Raw genomic sequence first — 20,170 nt, 5'->3', positions numbered from 1 at the left:
TAGTTTATTATAGAGTGGGGCCTCTTCAGTGCACATCACTTCCTCCTCCAGCGATATTCCAAAATCTTTGCCTTCTGGACAGTCCATGATCACTTCCAAAATTCCTGGGTGAATGGGTTCATATATTCTCTTTTTCTGCCCTAGTTTCAAGAGGAGTTCTCTGTTCAGCCAAGCTGGAGTGCTCCCTGGAGTGGCATAGATGCTCCCATTAGCCTTGCCACCCTCAGATGGTGCAGTACCATCCCTTGGCTTAACCTCAATGTTCCTATTGGTATCACCCTCTCCCAGTGATCTAACCTTGCAGTGAGAACTTGCTTGGATGCCTCTTCTTCCTTCTTGTCATAACCCCTCTCTGCTACACCCATAGCCTCATACCTACGCAGTAATGGAAGCTGAGCGGGAAGTTAGGGACTCCTCTTCCAGCTCCATGCAGTAGTAACTTGCTTCCACTCCTCAGTATCCATCAAGTTGTTGCCTTTATCCTTATGCAGATCAGGTGCCAGGCCTGCCTCAGTAGTGCCCGTGATAGGTTGGCATGTTCATACCAAAGATGACGGAGCATGGCTCCATTGATCTATCACCTTTTTGGACTCCCACATGCTTCTCAGTCTCCCCACCTCTTCTTGAAGTTTGGCCACCGGACACCAGTTAATCTATCTACCTGGGCATGTATGGTGTTTGCACTTGCCCTCCATCTCAGAGAGCACCCCAGGCACACCCTACAGCCTGAAAGCTGGGTGGCCATATGAACTCATTGGAGCTCCATCTGGGTGGTTGTACTAGTCCCACTGGGGGCCAGAGGAATGGAAGCAGAGGGCATGGCTTTCTGTGAAGTGGTCACTATGTCTGTGCCTCCTTGCTGCCACACGCCCAACAGACTGTTGTTTAATGCATTGACATTGGTTGAGGAGGCTGTCAGGGCTGCAGCCCATGCATGCTGGTGAGCAGAGCAGGCCAGCAGAGCAGCCTGTCTTACTGATGGAGTGAGAGAGTGCACTGCTCTTATTGCACAGCTATCTGTGCAAACTGCAACACAAACTGACCTAACTGCTGCATCCCTGTTTGTGGCCCTGGTTAAAGCACTCCTGGTCACTGGCAGTCCATAGGGTTGGGTTATACGAGGCTTCCCACCATTTGAACTGGCTGCAGTCTGCCATCTCTGCCCAGATTTCACCAGGCCCTCTCATGAGACCAGTGGCCTGTTGGCCAGTGCCTCCACACACACAGCACACACAGCCCAAGAGTGTAGAAACCCTCTCAGACATCCCCTGGGACCTCACAAACCTCATACTTTTCTCCACACTTGGCAATTGCTGCTGGTGCCACCGTTGCTGATATTACTGCTACTGATAATGAAATCCGATATTAGCTCCATTTTGTTACCCTGGAAATTAGGGAAAGAGCTGGAGATAAAAAGTTGCAAAGAATCAAAAAGAATTTGTAAAGATAGCAATGGCTTGGCAGCCTGTACTGTCAAATGAAATTTCTACATTTTACACAGATGCATTCCTCAGATTTTCTTTGCTTCCTTTTAAATGAATAGAGTTAAATTAGTTCCCATGCACTCAAGAATCCTCTGACACTTTTCCTTAAGAGCAAGCCTTTACTTTTTTATTGCTTTAAATTCATATAAGCATTCAGTAATCTAAGTGTTCATACCAATATAAAGTTTAATGAAAATATATTAGGTTGGGTTGCTTTCATATAGGCGGGTAAGCCTTACTCAATTTCTGTTTGAATCCTTAGCTCACTCACACACTTTCAGCAGTTTAGCTGGCTGCATTCAAGGCAAATGGATAGGAAGTGTTGTGAAGCTTCATAGGAAGCGTCATAGGATAGGAAGCGTTGCAGAAAGCTTCAGTGCCTGTTTCCCTATGCCACTCTTCTGTGGAAGCAGCTTTTAAACTGAGGCCCTTTGCTCCACGTAGCTGCTTTGCATCTGCATTGCAGCAATGTCTCTGTGCCTGATCATGTACCCCCACTGATTCAGACCCTAAACCTGACCCATGGACTCAGTTCCTGGCTTGACCTCAGACCTGCTTTATCTCTATGGACATTTTTGATGATCTGGTCTCTGGGCTTCCCCCAGCTGCCTCCCAGCCTGGTCTGTCCTGCTCCCTGCTAGGAATGGTGGGATGAGCCATTGCTTGTGAGGCCTCTGCCCTGCTGCCCACCCCATGGAGATGTCCTGCAGCTCCCAGCCCCCAGGGATTTTCTAGCCCACACTGTGCCTTGACATCCCAGATAACTGAATTGAAGCCATTATTAAATCCTGAATTGTAAACCACCTCAGTAAACTCATTACGAGCAGGATAAACTAGCATGGCTTCTGCAAAGGAAATTCAAGCTTTCTAATCTACTAAAACAGCAAATAAAAGGGAACAGGTTCATAAATTTTTTTTTTACCTTTAGGAAGCCTTTAATAAAGTCCTTCACAGAAGCTTTTTCTAAAGCTTCCTAGTCATGTCATGAAAGGTAAAATACTGTGATGGATTATAAACAGATTTAGATATAGAAAACAAAGAATAAGCATAAATATCAATTTGCAGCATGAAAAAAAAAAAAAAAAAGTTAATAACTGGGTTCCCCAAAGGTCCATATGAGGAATATGGTTGTTTGATAGACTCAATACTGATACAGAAAAGAATTAGAAGAGGAAGGTGGTGATATTTGTTAAGAGTACAACATTATTTAGATTAGTCTAGACTGACAACATTTTACAAGATTTCCAAGGAAACTGAAATTTACTTCCATAATCACAATTTAATTCTGACAAATGTAAGTTAATGAACACACAAAGAAATAATTTCACATATACAAATAATTTGCAGTCTCACATTAATTCAAACCACTTACAAAGTTAGGTTACCATGTTATTATGGACTGTTAAATGAAAAGTCCCATTCGCAGTAAAATAGAAAAATCTGTAAAGAAATAACTTGAAAATGTCATTTAAAATAATGTGAGACAATAAACATTACTTTCTGACATAAAATATCAAATTTAATTCCCTAGTAAAGAGGTATGTAAAAAAAATAAAATAAAATAAAAAAATAAATAAAACAGCAAGCAATTTTTGAGTAAGGCTAAGGTTTGTCTTTGTGTCCTGTATGATCAAGGTAGAATCAGGAAATAATCTATTCACATTGATAAATTCATTTGGTTTTCATATTCATAATAGAATAGATATGTTATATAAATAAACATATAAACATGCATATTTGCTTTGTTTCATTACAAAACCTGCATTGCTGCTTGTATATGTTGAGGATAGTTGAACTTTCAAATCCTAATATTTCAGTGGATTTAATTTTTACTGTTTTAAAATTAGGAGACAGAAAATAAAAATGAGACTTGATGACCAAACTTACTTTAGTAAGTTGATTATCTTACCTTTATAAATAAATAAATAAATAAATAAATCCACGGGGAAAAAATATAATTTTAATAAACTAAAAATATCATAGAGAAATTCTGTCTTGCTCTCAACAGTGATGATGTGAAGTTTATGAACTAAATTTCCTAAGTGAATTGTGAAATAGAAGTTCTTAAACTTACTGAAAGAAAAAGATGGATTTAGTAGCATCCAGTGATGCTTTATTTGAACAAAGTATTTGAATGTACAGAAAATATTTTATATAAGTTAAAATAACAGAATAATCCTGCATATACTTATTATATGGTATATAATAAGGCATAAATTATATATAAGGCATAAATTAGAGATATATCTTTCCATTTAACAGGTCATTATGTAACTGTGAATGAAATGAACAATTAGTTGCATTGTTGTTTGATATTATTGTTTTTCAAGGAAGAACTTAAAATATGAATAGTTATAACTTCACGTTGCAGATTCTGTTACAGATAATTATAATCTATTAGCCTAATTTGTCCACTTAGAGATCCATACTGATAGGATCACACAAGGATCACACAACATTGTACCTCAAATTTATCACTAGTGAGAAATGGAGTTAGAAAATACAGAATATTGTACTGACTAGAGATAGGCAACTACAATGCATCCTTCTGATGTATAAAACCAATCTGCCTATGTTGTGCAGTTTGAAAGTCCAAAATCCAAAAGAACTGTTGTTTATCCAGGAACAAATTGAAATGTTTTTTGTTTGTTTGTTTGTTTGTTCAGATTTTATTTATCAATGATACCCTTCTAGCTAGACAGTCCTAGGCTTCTTGTTGAAGCCTCTTTTTAGGTTTTGGGTTCTCAAATCCCTTCTCATTCATAGAACATGAAATATTACTTATTTATATCTTTTTGTCTCTAGTTTTGCTTTCATTAGATTCATGATCCTGATTTCAAAGCTCTAGAACAATAAGGAAAAACTCCTCCACTCATCTCATACACCACGAGTATAGGTAAGATGAAACTGTTTAAGAAGGAAACAGTAGAGATGATTTTTTTCAAGGGTTGAATAAGGCTGTAGAAATAAGTGTTTTGTTATTGTTTGTTCTGATTGCAATGCACATTGCTTTGACACGTCAGACAAATAAAGCGCATAAAACTTCTCATCACTAGTTTATTTCAGCAACAGAGAAACTGCAGAGAAACCACCAAGAAGAATTCAATTAAGATGCTAATTCAAAAGCTGAAGAAGGTTCTGGGGTAAGAATCTATAGAATATTTTGCATTAGAACAGCAATCCATTTTTGTTGTTTTTGTTCAGTATATGTATTAGAAGCATGATGTGGAGGAAGATCTGTCAGTAAAAGTATTATGAAAAGAAGAAATAAATGTTATCTTTAAAATTATAATTCAAATATGTATTAAGGCATTTCTTATCACTGGACCATATCTGTATTTATGTGCAAATGTATATTTATGCATGTATATTTATGCATAAACTTCTACTTATTGTTGTACATCAGCAGCAGAATCAACATCAATTTTGTTTTTCAACCGAACTTGTTTTTTCTCCAAAGAAGTATAGATATCCAATGTGTGACAACATGGGGCTTAAAGCTGCATTGTTCATAATGATTTCCCTGGGGGCAATATTATCTGGTCAAAAAGGGGGAAAACAAACTACCTATCAGATTCTAATGGGCAGAGGTTAGTGTAACATCTGCCCTCTCTATTTTCTACTTGTTTCTGAATTCGTGTACAGCATTCCTCTGTCCCAAAAGTTGTTCAAGCATGTAACTGCAGTACCAATGAGTTGAATCCTCTTTTTTCTTTCATTTTTTTTCCCGCTGATATTATGGCAAATTGTTTTTCAGCTGCTATTTGAGGGTCTTTTTTCTAGCTTTGTTAAGAGTGAGTAAAGTGGCTAGAGACTGTGCATTAGAGTCTTCTGGTTACAAGAAGTCAGTGATAATGAGCGATATGTGAAGTGTGATACCTATGCTCTAGTATCAAAAGTAATATTATCCAACGGATTTTTCAATTGGTACAGCAGCTTCTTTGCTCCTCTTTCAGTTTTCCTTTGCTGGTGGCACTAGCTTTTGAAGCCACCATCATTTTTAATCTTCTTTTATAACAGGCATCAACTAGTACTCATCTTGTATGTCTGCTATAATCCATTCCTATAAGAGAACCTTCGAGTGACATAAATAACTTCCAACTCAGCAGAAGTTCCTGCCTGCAGACCTGAAGGCTGCAGAAAACTAAGTTATTCTCTTAGTTTCAGTTCTGCAGAAACTGGAAGAAATTTTGAGCAAATTGGAACCAAAACTAATAATGAATTTTATTTGATCACTCGTTACACTAATAGCTTCTTACTTGGTCTGTTTGGTCTTTTTTCTGATGTAATTTACTAGACCCCTTGTGAGGGAAGGGAAATGTAAGCAAAACAGTAGATCTGGTTGCTTAGAAAGAAGTCAAATCCACTGACCAACAGAGCACTTTTTTCAAATGAGACCTTTTATCATAATGAAAACATAGAAAAGAAAAGTGAAATGAAGTGGCAGTGAGTTAGTGCTGAGTTCCATAGTACCATGACCTTTAGTTCATGATCAAAACCAGTATAGTTCAATGACTTCTGAGAAAGCTATGGGTTGTTCTGATCTTAGCATATACATTTGAAATACCAAAAGAACAACATCGCAGTTGACATTAATGGACTCTGCATTACTTTTGCTCTTGCAGCTTGAACAAAGATGCCAAGGACTAAGTGAGCTTGGAGACTGAACCAGCTGCTGATTACACGATGTTTGCAATTACAGAGTTTGCAGTTCTCCATGGAGGACAAAAAATTAAATTAAAATAATAATTATAATAACAATATTTATAACCATTTGGCTATGTGAAATGCATATGTACTTAATCTAATGATTTTTTTAATTATTTTGTAGTTTTGTAGGACATCATTTCTTTATGTGGCATATTCACTTTCTGTCACACGCACATTACTTTGCAAATGGCAGAAATGCACACTGGGGATACACAGGACTACTCTGGGAACAATATTTTAAAAAATGTTACAATCTGCAAATGTTGCAGCCTGCCTGAAAAGGTTAACTGATGCTGCCTTGTGCAGCATTAGTACTAGAGAGGCAAAACAGACCCCACTATGGCAGGGGTTTGAAGGAGGGGAGGAGAAGAGAGGATTAAGGATTAGCAAAGTGTTATTTATGCTTTGCTCAACCCCTGCTGACTTCAGACTATTGTTCTCCTGAGGGATTTTCATATGGGATACTCCTTGCTCTTCTTTTTTGATTACTGATGCAGAAGTTCTCAAGAAATAAGCAGAAGATGTGAAAGAGAATGAGGAAGGATATTGACACAAAGAAAGACTGAGATACTGAAGACAGTGCTCTGAGGTGAGCCACCTGGCTGCTTGCTCACTGTCCGTCCTCAAGGGGACAGCGGGAAAAGATAGGACGAAAAAGCTGATGGATTGAGATAAAGGCAGGGAGCTTGCTTACCAATTACCATCTCAGGCAAAACAAATTTGAGTTGGGAAAAAATAATTTAATTTACCGCTAATTAAAATAGATTTGGGTAGTGAGAAACAAGAACAAACATCAAAACACCTTTCCTCCCCACTCTCACAATCCAGACATCTCTCATTCACACCAGGCACCAGGTGGGGCACACTGTACCCCATCTCTGAGTGGTGCACAGGGGCAAGGGATTATGGTCAGTGTATAACAGTTTCTCTGTGCCTATCCTTCCCTCTCATGCTTTTCCCCTGCTCTCCACAGGCCACATTTTCTTCAGGAAATATTCACATGCTCCAGCATGGGGTCCTCGACAGGCTCCAGTGTGGACATCTACTCCAGTGCCTGGATCACTTCCTCCTCCTCCTTCTCTGTCCTTGGTGTTCACCCTGCTGGTGTTCACTCTGCTGTTTCACCTGTTTGGCATTTTCTTCAGCCTGTTTTCACAGAGGCACAGAGGCTTGGCTCAGTTGTGTCCTGCAGCAGGTCTGTTGCAAAGCCAACTGTGTCTGACACAAGGGCAGCTCCTGGCCTCTTCTCACAAAAGCCACCCCTGCAGCCTCCCCACTGCCATACCCTTGCCACCTACACCTCATATAGTCTTCCTCTCAGAGCTACAGATAGAAGTTCCTGGCCTAGGCAAAGAAATGACACTTTGAGCTGAAAAGGATAATCAAAAAGCATAGAGTGGCAGCAAGAGGAGCAGAGTAAGGTCAGACTACGCAGAGAGCATGGGAGGCATGTAATAACCATAATTAACCCATATTTTGTTTTCACCCATAAACATACACATGCTTTATGCTTATATTTGCTTAATTCTGATTTTGTTTCTTCAAACCTTATGTATTTATTTAATTGTATGCCTCTATCCTTGTGTCTGCTCCCCCTGTTCCTTCATTTATTTACTCATAAACAGATGATGTACAAGCATTTTTATATGGAACTGAAGGCAAACGATCTGTCAGTGAAGGTGCAGTGTATGCATAACTGATAAGTGAAGGCATTTACAATGAGACATGGGGAGTCAATGGCTCTGGAAGTTCTGACAGCAAACCATAACATATACAGAGCAATCAGGTATTAAACAAAAGCACCAAATGAATGGAAGAAAAGTGATTGTGTCTACGCAACATGTTGAAAATAAATGCATTATATGTAAATATACACAACATGATATGATCGTGTAATATAATATATGATGTATATACAGTATGATATTTGATACTGTGACAGAGCACTGGCACCGATTGCCCACAGAGGTTGTAAAGTCTCCTTCTTTACAGATATTCAAAAGCCATTTGGTTGTGGTCCTAGGCAACTGGTTCTGCTTGAGCAGGGTCCCATCCAACCTCAACCATTCTGTGATTCTATGACAAGAATGTAAAAATGTTGAGAACCCATACTATATATACTGCATAGCTGCATGAAATCCTTTCTTCTTCTTATACTTTTCTGTTGTTGCCTGTCTTATGAGGTCTCAACCTTCACATGGACTTCCAGATACTTCTTCAGTGAAAATATCAGCTAATACAGACTTAGTCAGACTATTACTTGACTAATCCTAACTGACAATATTACTAAAGCTGACTTTGCATATCCTGTCAGCAATATCCTTTTGTTTCAGTGTGGTACTTCTCAAAAGGAAGTACCTTATATTTTTTTCTTTTTTTTTTTTTTTAATAGTGATATATTAGCAAATTTTGATACTCAAAAAAAAAAAAAAAAGGATGTAGAAAGACATTTACACAAACATATATTCACATCCATTACATAACAGCTTACCGATAGTTGCAAGTTTGTTTGGCATAAATTTTTATTTTGATTTTTTAAGAGCAAAACCAAAAGGTATTTTAACAAGAATTTTGGCTTGATTAGAACAGATATCCTAAAATGCATAAATACAAAAGTTATCTGTTTTGTCATTCTGTGTTTGCTTCTAGTGAGAGTTGAATCAGCTTGGAATAATCTATGATTTATATATATATATATATAAGACTGTAATAGTAGGAGGAGACAGAGAGTGTTGGGAACTGCATAAGTCAGAAATTCAGTGTAAAATACTGAATGAGATAGAAAAGACAGATTTGGATCTTTCACTGAATTACTTGTACAATGCCTACAGGTGAAGTAATAAACTTCAAAAGTGGTAACATTAAAACCAGAACTTTCTGCCATTTAACATACCAGAATATTACATAAAAGTAAGATACATCAAGCCTCTTCCAATAGCTAATTGAAATCAGAGAAAGTGGATAGGTCTCTGTCACTCCCCATGGTGGGATTCTTGTCTTCCATCGGCTACAGAAAGAGTTTAAAGCTGTGCACTAAATCAAATGAGCTGACTTTATTTATTACCTTACTGACCCGTCCCATGTTGAAACATTGAAATCTTTAAAGAGAACAAGCTTCTTCATCTTAGCCCACTAGCTTGCGAGATGATTCAATATGATGTTCTTTTTGGCCACTCTCAACAAGCACCATATTGATAAGTCTAAGAGAACTGAGATTTAACTGTATGGATCTTTGAGTATCTCATTTAGAACAGTCAGCTTTGAGCATAGACTGTATTTCCTGGGAGCTTCCAAGATTTTTTTAGAGAGATTCAAATAGTTATCAAATTGGTGACTGTTCCAGCAAATATCTAAATGTTGACAGGTTTTGTGTTTCTATAAAGATAGTATGGATAGACGCATGAATACTACAGGGAGAAGCTCCTCTTCCATGTACTAGGATTTTGTTTGTTCATTTGTTTATTTGTTTGTTTATCTTATTAAAACTATGTTTATTTATCTTATTAAAACTAAGTTTAAAACTAAACTTATAGAAAACTATGAAATTGAATTGTCCAGTGGACAATTGGTCTGTATTCTTAGCAGCCTGAAAAGGACAAATGAACATGGGTTCAGAAACCACTTCCTGAAGGTACAATTTAAAAATTACAGCAGCAAATTTTGCTATAGAAAGAACAAGATATGTCTCATAGCCATGGTAACTCTCAGTAGCAAACATTTAAATACCAGCAAATTAGGAACAGACATTTAAAGCAGGCATCACTGAACATATGATGAGTTGGGATTATTGTGGTTATTTTTTTTTTATTTTTTTTTTATTTTTTCTTCCTGAAGAAGAGTAACACTAAATTTGCAACAAGTACCTTATGGGAAAACAAATCTGTTCTAGCAGTGTGTACCACTTCTGGAAACTGAATGAAAATTTTTGGAGCCAAGGGATTCAATATATATTGGCTTTATTGGTTTTATTTCTTCTTTGCTGGCAAGCAAATGTAAATTCTACTGTCAGCAGCATAGTATAAGGAATGTTAAAATTTAGAGCTGAATAGAAAAGTAAATTGCATCACTGCTGTACTTGCTGTTTTTATGATTACATAGGGGTTACATGATAATGAATTTATAAAGGTAAAAAGAGTCAGTGTTTTCAATTCCAATAAGAATATTTTAAAAGCAATAACAGCACAATAAAAATCTTAGATATTCTTCTGTTTAATCTCAGTTTCACTTACAATTCAAAAGTTTGTGTGTACTCTTTATTTACCTATCAGGCTATCTTTCCCTCCTTTCTGACAGTTGTGGTGCAAGGACAGTTTGGAGGAGAGTCAGGAACACCTAAGACATAAAAGGCAAACAGATGACTTTTTTTCCAAGTGCCAGAAGATATAATGTGTTTTTCCACAGATACACAAGTCAGGGGTAAAAGGTCGACTGCAGCCTGCACCAGTTTCTGCCCAAAAGCTAATAGTAATCAATATAGCTTTACCAGAAAGGTAGTGTAGAAGTAAATGCAGCTATACTTGTGAAGTTGTGCTTCTTAATTTTGTAAAGCACAGTGTTACAAAAATGTAACATATCTATGTGTACGCATTACAGGTTTCAGTCACCCTATGTTAAGAGATTTCACAACTTCTCCATACTTTACATCTTACTCCATAGTACACCTACCCCCAGAATGTATATCTACCTCCAAAATATACATCTAGCTATGACATTTTCCACAGATGCTATGAAAATTAAAGCACTTGTGTTCTCACTCTGAGAAAGTAAGTCACACAGAGATACATTTAAATGCAATATATTATTCTTCTTATCAAAGAATGAAGTATTGGAGGAATTTCTGTTGAAACAGTTGCTTCCATGACAACAGGAACATCATAAAGATTTTAAGCAGGACTGGTGGCACCACCTATGGTTAAGGTTAGCCTGTGGTTCATATTTTCAGCTGATTATAACTCTACTTAGGTTCAACAGTCAAAACTCAAATTTTCCACGTTGAGTCTACAGCTAAGGATAGATGTATTTTCATTTTTCCCCCTCCAATAAGTGTTCAGTCATACAGATCTTCTATTCCCAAGAAAATGTCTAATGAATACAAAACAAACAAAATATTGTTTCCTTGTAGTGAAAAATCTGCAGTGCTATATATTTTGGAACTGAGATTTTAGCAAAGCCTGTCAAGAATGTGTCTTTGCTTACCCCACTAAAATCTTCAAATTTGCCCAAGGTGTAAGCCTCTGAAAAGCTTTCACATGATCATCATCACAAAATGGCTAACACTGAAAGCTGTGTGGAACTGACTGAATCTTTCCTTGGATAACTACTATTGTCTGGATCTTCTGATAGCCATACTAAATTTAGGAAATTCACTTTCTTAGGCTACGCTAATACAAAAGCAGACTTTTTCAATGCAGAGGAGAAAGAACTAGACTTGAAATAAGCTGGAAAGAAGGACATAGTAAATGGATCTAGGAACATGATGGACAAAGAATCTTGGGCTCAGAGCTCACTTTTTCATGAGGAGCATGGGACTAAAAGATTGAAAGAGAAGAGGTCAGTGGGTGGGCAGAACGCTAAAATATTGAACTGGTAATGGAAAACAGAAATGACAAGGAAAGATCTAAGTATAAGCAGAATGAAAGAAATGGCAGTGACTGGTGAGCAGAAAAGGTATTTGGGTAAACCCTGAATGATGCACAGAGACCCTACATGAAAGAGTGAATGAAGCAAGTGAAATAAGATGAACTAGAGGAGAGGACTGGTGCAGACAGAAAGGCAGCTTGGTTAATGACCAGATTAGAATGGGAGAAACTAGGACTGTTTACCCTTCAAAACATCATAGCAAGCCAAATAGACTTTTATTCATATTTTGGTGGTGAAACTCACACTTTTAGACTGAAAAGTCTGTGGTTTCTGTAGTTGTGTGATGAATAGAATGTAGTTGTGAACATTAGAACGTCACATTGTGTACAAGTGTACTACACTGTATGGTATTTATAGCGGATGATTGGACAACAGGAGAAAATGTTACTTGTTCATGCTGCTGTCTTTCTAGTCAAAAAGAATGCTTATGGGGACAGGAAGACTGCTCTCTTTTGGGGACTATCTGATCAGGTTTAAAAACACAGGGTGAGGCAGGCAAGCAGAAAGAGGGAGCTTACAGGATGAGGGAGACTGAGGCCTTGTGAGAAGCAAAGGGCTACTGATAGGTAGAAACAAAAAACAAGCCTGGAAGGGGAGAGATTTCTTAAATGCCTGAAGGGAAACCATGGAGTTTGTATACACAGAATGTGTATTTCATGATAAAATAAATCATGTTTTCAGTTATTTCATGAAAAAGCAAAACTAGAAAAAAATGAAAGTGGGAATAAGGGAGAATTGTTCCAAACCCTCTCAGTTAATTCTGCTGTGTTGAACAGAAAAATATGGGCTTTATTGGGGAGGTTTGTTTGTTTTTCTATAAAAAGGATTATGTTGTTTTTGTTTCCATACTTGTATATTCTATATAATTTAGCTTTCAAGACAGATAGCCTTTGATGTTTTTGGTATGCTGATTTTAAAGAAATGAAAATAGAGATCAACTTAAAAATAGAGAATCAACCAAGGTTCTCCTCTCCTTGGGTTTCTGTCACAATCTAGCCATACTAAAACTGTGATATGAGGTTGTGGTGGTTTTACTCGGGTGGGCAACCGAGTTCCACCACAGCCGCTCTCTCAGTCCCCCTCCTCAAAGAGGAAGGGGGAGAAAATAACGACACAAAGGGCTAAAGGTTTGAGATAAGGATGATTTATTTGAAGGGAAAAGCGAGAGGGGAAGTAAAGGCCACACAGAAGCACAGAGAGAGAAAAGCAGTTACTTTCTACTTCCCATCAATGAGCGATGTTCGGCCACGTCCTGGGAAGCAGGGCCTCAATACGCGTAGCGGTTGTTCAGGAGGACAGATGCTTCCACAAGGAGAGCCATCCCCTCTCCTTCCCCTTTCCCACCTTTTATTGCTGAGTGTGACATCAGTGACCAAGTGACGCGCTTGGTGGATGAGGGAAAGGCTGTGGACGTGGTCTACCTTGACCTCAGTAAGGCTTTTGACACCGTTCCCCACAACATTCTCCTCAAGAAACTGGCTGCTCGGGGCTTGGACTGGCGTACGCTTCGCTGGGTTAGAAACTGGCTGGATGGCCGGGCCCAGAGAGTTGTGGTGAATGGAGTCAAATCTGGTTGGAGGCCGGTCACTAGTGGAGTCCCCCAGGGCTCGGTACTGGGGCCGGTCCTCTTTAATATCTTTATTGATGATCTGGATGAGGGCGTCCAGTGCACCCTCAGTAAGTTTGCAGATGACACCAAGCTAAGTGCGTGTGTCGATCTGCTCGAGGGCAGGAAGGCTCTGCAGGAGGATCTGGATAGGCTGGAGCGATGGGCTGGGGTCAACTGCATGAAGTTCAACAAGGCCAAGTGCCGGGTCCTGCACCTGGGCTGCAACAACCCCAAGCAGAGCTACAGGCTGGGAGATGAGTGGCTGGAAAGCTGCCTGGCCGAGAAGGACCTGGGAGTATTGGTGGATAGTCGGCTGAATATGAGCCAGCAGTGTGCTCAGGTGGCCAAGAAGGCCAACGGCATCCTGGCCTGTATAAGAAGCAGTGTGGCCAGCAGGTCGAGGGAAGTGATTGTGCCCCTGTACTCGGCTCTGGTGAGGCCGCACCTCGAGTACTGTGTTCAGTTTTGGGCCCCTCGCTACAGGAAGGACATGGACGTGCTCGAGCGAGTCCAGAGAAGGGCGACCAAGCTTGTGAGGGGTCTGGAGAACAAGTCTTACGAGGAGCGGCTGAGGGAGCTGGGCTTGTTCAGCCTGGAGAAGAGGAGGCTCAGGGGCGACCTCATCGCTCTCTACAGTTACCTGAAAGGAGGCTGTAGAGAGGTGGGGGTTGGTCTATTCTCCCACGTGCCTAGTGACAGGACGAGGGGGAATGGGCTAAAGTTGCGACAGGGGAGTTTTAGGTTGGATGTTAGGAAGTACTTCTTTACCGAAAGGGTTATTAAGCATTGGAACGGGCTGCCCAGGGAGGTGGTGGAGTCACCATCCCTGGAGGTCTTTAAAAGACGTTTAGATGTAGAGCTTAGGGATATGGTTTAGTGGAGTACTTAGTGTTAGGTCGGAGGTTGGACTCGATGATCTTGAGGTCTCTTCCAACCTAGAGAAATCTGTGAATCTGTGAATCTGTGAATCATATAGCATGGAATATCCCTTTGGTCAGTTTAGGTCAGCTGCCCTGGTGAAGTCCCCTCCCCATCACTTGCCGACCTTCAGCCTGCTGGCTCTTGAGGGCTTGGAGGGAGTCCTGATGCAGTGCCAGTATTATGCAGCAGTAGACACAACACTGGTGTGATACCAATGCTGGTCTAGCTACAAGGGCAGAGCACAGCACTGTATGGGCTGCTGCAGGAAAAGTTAACTCCATCCCAGCCAGACCCAGCACAGAGGTAAATGGGTTTTTCATGCAGCAGGTTGGGTTCCTCCTTTTCTGGATGTACAGATAATACCATGAACAACTAAACTGCCAAACTGCAGGATGCCTGCAGCTGCAGCTGAAGACGCGGGGAACGGTACTACAAACTGGAGGGCTAAGTACTCTAAAAATAAGTTTCTAGGTACTCAAAGGAGTCTCAGATTTATCAGATGATGCATCTCAGTGTTCCAGTCATAAAATGAGGATAATTCTCTCTCTTCACCTTCCCAAATAAATTCACTGATATGTTGTAAGGTATTCAAATGACACAAAAATATGGATGCTGTAAAAGACAATGTTAAAATTAACAAGCTTGTTAACAAAACTGTTCACAGCAGGATTTCGCTAGTGTGAATTGAATAAGACATAGGCCATATATTGAACCATCTTCTGCAATGAACAAGACAGGAATCCTTTGGAAAACATAGCCAGCATTCATGTAATTGAAAATAGTATTGAGTGAGGTAACATCAATAAGGATGTGGAAACTGGGAAAACGAAAAACAAATTAAGTTACAATTGAATACTTATTTAAAAGCAGATTATATTTAAGATTTATATTATTTATATATTTATATTTATTATATTTTAGATTTAGAGCTACTATAAACAAAGCTAGGTAAAAATAATGTACTACACATTTAAATATATTCCTTTTTAAAAGAGTGTCCTTCCAGAAAAAGATGTATTGGCAACACAGCTATTAATGTAATTAACACTTGTATATTAAAGATATTTTCAAGATATTTACTAATGTCAAAACTAATACTTTTATTCATTTAATGGCTTTTTTTTAAGTATAATTGTTCTTTGATACTTTTAACTCTGGATCTATTTTTTAGACATTATTAGATTTACTTTTGCTGCAGTTAGGGCCAATTCCTCAATAATATTACCGCCCTTTAAAAGCTAGTACTAACCAACTACCTTTGAAGATCTAGGCTTCAGTGTCCCAAAAATAAACCATTTGCTAGAAAAGTTCAGTGCAGTTAAGCTTGTGAATAGACCTTTCACAAAAGCAAAGATTTATTCACCTGTGCTTAGGTAGCGCTAAGTGCTAGAAATGAAATAGAATGAAATAATTGATTTAGGAATGCTACAGCCATCATAATACTGGGATTGCTATATGCCAGCTTGCAAATAGTGTATTATCAACAGCCCCTGCATCCTAAGTTTTTTCAATGTTGATAGCTTTGTACATTTCTACCAATTACTTTTCAAACACAGTTCACAGTAATTTATTAACATTACTTCATAATCTGTAATAATGATTTAAAATCAAGAAAGAAAAATATCTTAGTATTAATGAGGTTTTTTTTTATTGTTTATTTTGAACTAGGGATGACTAATTTTAAATTTAAAAATAGTGACAGGTTGATTTCTTTTATAATAAAGGTATTTTTCCACACTTATTTTTATTTATTTTTTAGTGAAACTACATTTTTTTTAAAGTCCGGGCTAGAAATGGTAGTTTAAACCAGAAAGAGACATGTAATCAAATGAAGACTATAACATAGAATTGATTAAATATTAGGGATGCATTTTCTGGAATTTTCTGAAGTATCTGAAAAGATCAGCATGAATTAATTATGCTTGGAGTGACAAATTGAGCCCTTCTGAGGAAATGTCTGATAATGGCTGATTTTAGGCATGAGAAATATGAAGGTTAAGATAATAAACTTGGGTAATAATATTAAATTCTGTTACAAGATCGCATGCATAATTAGGTTATGACAGAGGAGTCATACAGAGAAACAGAGTATGGAGTAACAGAGTATGGAGTAACAGAGAAACAAAAGGGAGGCAAATCTAGAAATTAAAGTTTGTGAAATAATGCTTCACGTCTGATTTGTTGTTGAAAACAGTTTTCTTCAAGCTCTCTTCAAGCTTCTGATGGCCAATGCATATGTATTTCTTCCCCTTTATCCACAATTTAACACTCTTAAAGATGAGGCCAGTCACTACTGGTGACTGTACTGGTGACAGTACTGGGGCCAGTTCCCTTCAATAACTTTTTCTATGATCTGGATGAGGGGATCGAGTGCACCCTCAGTAAGTTTGCAGATAACACCAAGTTAGGCACAAGTGTTGATCTATTCGAAGATAGGAAAGCTTTACAGAGGGATCTGGATAGGCTGGATCGATGGGCTGAGGCCAACTGTATGAGGTTCATCAAGACTAAGTGTCAGGTCCTGCACTTTGGCCACAACAACTCCAAGCAGCGCTACAGGAAGAGTGGCTAGAAAGCTGCCCAGGGGAGAAGGACCTCGGGGTTTTGGTCAACAGCAGGCTGAATATGAGCCAGTAGTGTGCTCAGATGGCCAAGAAGACCAACAGCATCCTGGCTTGTATCAGAGATAGTGTGGCCAGCAGCACTACGGAAATGATTGTCCTCCTGTACTCAGCTCTGGTGAGGCCACACCTCGAATACTGTGTTCGGTTTGGGGCCCTTCACTACAAGGACATCGAGGTGCTGGAGCATGTCCAAAGAATGGCAATGAAGCTGGTGAAGGGTCTAGAGAACAAGTCTTATGAGGAGCAGCTGAGGGAACTGGGGTTGTTTCACCTGGAGAAAAGGAGGCTCAGGGGAGACCTTACCACTCTCTACACCTACCTCAGAACAGGTTGTAGCGAGGTGGTGGTCAGATTCTTCTCCCAAGCAACAACTGATAAAACAAGAAGAAATGGCTGCAAGTAGCACCAGGGGAGGTTTAGGTTGGGTATTAGGAAAAATTTCTTCACTGAAAGGGTTGTGAGGCATTGGAACAGGCTGCCCAGGGAAGTAGTTGAGTCACCATCCCTGGAATTCTTCTGAAAACGTAATGTGGTGATGTAGTGCTTAGTGACATGGTTTAATGGCAGACTTGGCAGCGCTAGGTTAAAGGCTGGAATAGATGATGTTAGAGGTCTTTACCAACCTAAATGATTCTATGATAGAGGTTCATCTTAATTCTAAAGCATCGGATACAGGTGTTTTAGAAGCAGGAGGTTTCTCTTGCACCACTGGTATTTTTCAATAAGACAAATCAGCAGAAAAGTTGTCAGAAATAAATTTGACTATATATGATTAGCAGAAACTGCTGAATTTGAACATAGTGGAAGACCAGAACCTGCTACTGAGGCATCTGCCCTCTGAAGTAAAACTACTCATACCCCTAGTATCGTGAATACCCAAGAAAGCCAAGGTTTTGAGTCTTTTGAAATTTTACATTGAAAGTACAAAATTTATTAGAGTTTTTTGAGGCATATTTCATGCTTTGCAGTATGTGATAGTGTACAAGGTCTCTGACATTTAATACGTAATTGTTTACTCTCACCTCCTGTTATTAGGAACAGAATTCAAGGATGCTGAATGTCTCAGGCGAGGGAAAAAAAAAAAAAGTTTTCTTTTCCTTTTCTTCTTTATTTGATACATACAGGTGCAAGACAATAGTTGACTGTAGTTTAAATGTACGTATTTTAGAGTTAAGAAAGCAAGTATCGACCTCACTTACCTCAATAAAATCATAGAATATCCCACGTTGGAAGGGACCCACAAGGATCATCAAGTCCAACTCCTGGAAAGATTCATTATCTTGATTTGATTAATATTGATGGAATTGTCTTCATCCAGCCTGGATATATTTATTTTCACCTGCGGTTTAAATCAGGTAAGACTGTCCCAAATGTTAGTACTTTCCATCTGTGAACAGGTAAATACTTATAAATAATTATAGTATTTTTATTTACATTCATTATACTCACAGTATTTATGTAAAATGGATTTTTATATGAGCAACAAAAGACACCAACATTAAAACAACACACTTCCTCACCAGTCTTCCAGGCTCAACTTCACTCCTTCACTCGCAACTCCTCTATCCACCCGAGAAGCACAGGGGCAATGGATGGGGGTTATAGCTGGTACTTAACAGTTTCTCCCTGCCAATCCTTCCTCCTCACACTCTTCCTCTGCTTCAGTGTGGGTCCTCCATCAGCCCTACAGCTACAGCCCTTCTGGAAAATACATCTGTTCCAGAGTGAGGTCCTCCACAGGCTGCAGGCAAATAGCTGCTCTGCCATGGAACTCCTCCCTCTGCCTCCTCCAACACTGGTGTTCCCTCTGCTGTTTCTCAAACCTCTTGCTCCCTCCTCTTCTCTCCTTCTTTCCTTCCCCTCTTAAACATCTTTTTCCCAAAGCATGGCTGGCATGCCCAGCTGTGCTGTGAGGTGTTCGTTAGAGCTGGCTACAACCAGCTGGAACCAGGTGTGTCAGGCATGGGGCAGCCCTGGCCTCTCATCACAGAGGCCATCCTTGCAGCCCCCGCTGATAGCACCTAAGCACCCATAAGCGTAACGTGGAGGAAGCTCAGTGCAAAACTTTAAGAACTGTTTAATGAAGAACACAGAAAAGCAGGAGGGAGCAAAGAGGACAAGAACCCAGGCCTCTCACTCTATTTTCATGACTAGGTGGCAAAATCACACACATATTTACTATTCAAAGTTGAAGGATTAGCCTCAAGTTCCAGCTACCTAAAAATTGCATTCATTGCTGAGGCAGCCTGTTCCCATTTTAGATCTACAGTCAACACGCTTTTAGGAAGATATCTTCTGATCCTAATCAGTGTGCTGTGTCAGAGCCATCATAATTTTCTGCTGCCTTTTTTTTTTTTTTTTTTTCTGTAAAGCACAATTGTGAACCATCCTGTCTTTGTTGCGGAGATATTACCTACAAACCTTATAATTATGTAAAGCATAGGACATAATTCAGTTCACAACCCTATGCTTAAAACGTAGATATTTAAAGCATTCCAAAATTATAAAAGCTTAAGCAGATTCCCATATGTTTTCAAAACAACCAAAGTGAGTATTTTGGTATTTCAGTCATATCGGGCACTACTAATACTTGATCTGAACTCTATAGTTATGAGGAATTTGCTTTTGTGCTGCAGTCCTGATGCTATATTGTGCAGCATTATTTTCAGAACTGGAAATATATTATTTCATTATTCTTCATAATTCTAAGGAAGATAAAATGCGCATTCCGTACTGTTCAGGTGACTTTACACAACTATCTGGTCAGAGAAGCTTTTCAGAATTGGCTCAAATAAGAATGAAATGTTGCTTTTAGATGTGATGGAGGGAGTGAAATAATGTCAGCAACAGCTATTTATTTCTACATACAATAGTTTGTGACAGCGAACATATTTTAAGGCAAAGTGGGACATAAAAAAAATATATACATGGCCTCTATGATATCTTTTCCTATCAACTTCTTTTGACAACTTATCTTAGGCATCAATAAAAAAGGAAATAGTTCTTTTTTATTATTATAATTAGTAAGATGCAAGCTTACAGATTATATTTATACCTCTATTTCATGTTACCATTCTTTTTTCGAGGCATCTTTAGAAGTTTTTATTTTGTTCAAAGTATTATATAGTTTGAATTATACTCTTTTTGCAATGATTCCTTACTTTAATTTCTGTTTGATTTCC

The 20,170-nt window shown here is 38.9% G+C and overlaps 1 protein-coding gene across 20 annotated transcripts in view; it reads right to left on the bottom strand.

Annotated features, from left to right (window-relative positions):
- LOC310898358 (uncharacterized protein) overlaps positions 1–20,170 on the bottom strand; it is a 222,535-nt gene that overhangs the window by 158,607 nt on the left and 43,758 nt on the right. For 8 of the 20 annotated variants that reach the window (XR_014583216.1, XR_014583217.1, XR_014583218.1 and 5 more), the window contains one exon: positions 14,417–18,375. The exons of 7 other annotated variants lie outside the window; for them this stretch is intronic. Coding sequence is in view for 6 of the 13 variants with exons in the window: in XM_083833272.1 (XP_083689398.1) it covers positions 18,340–18,375 (36 nt within the window). In the remaining 7 variants the exon portion in view is untranslated. Of the gene's footprint in view, positions 1–14,416; positions 18,376–20,170 lie in introns of those variants that run through there. 5 more of the 20 variants (XM_083833286.1, XM_083833279.1, XM_083833285.1 and 2 more) reach the window with 3 other exon arrangements.

Source organism: Anser anser (assembly GCF_964211835.1).
Source record: "Anser anser genome assembly, chromosome: 4".
Lineage (NCBI taxonomy): Eukaryota > Metazoa > Chordata > Aves > Anseriformes > Anatidae > Anser > Anser anser.
Note: the sequence above shows the minus strand (reverse complement) of the source record. Positions and strands in the feature narration are given on the sequence as shown.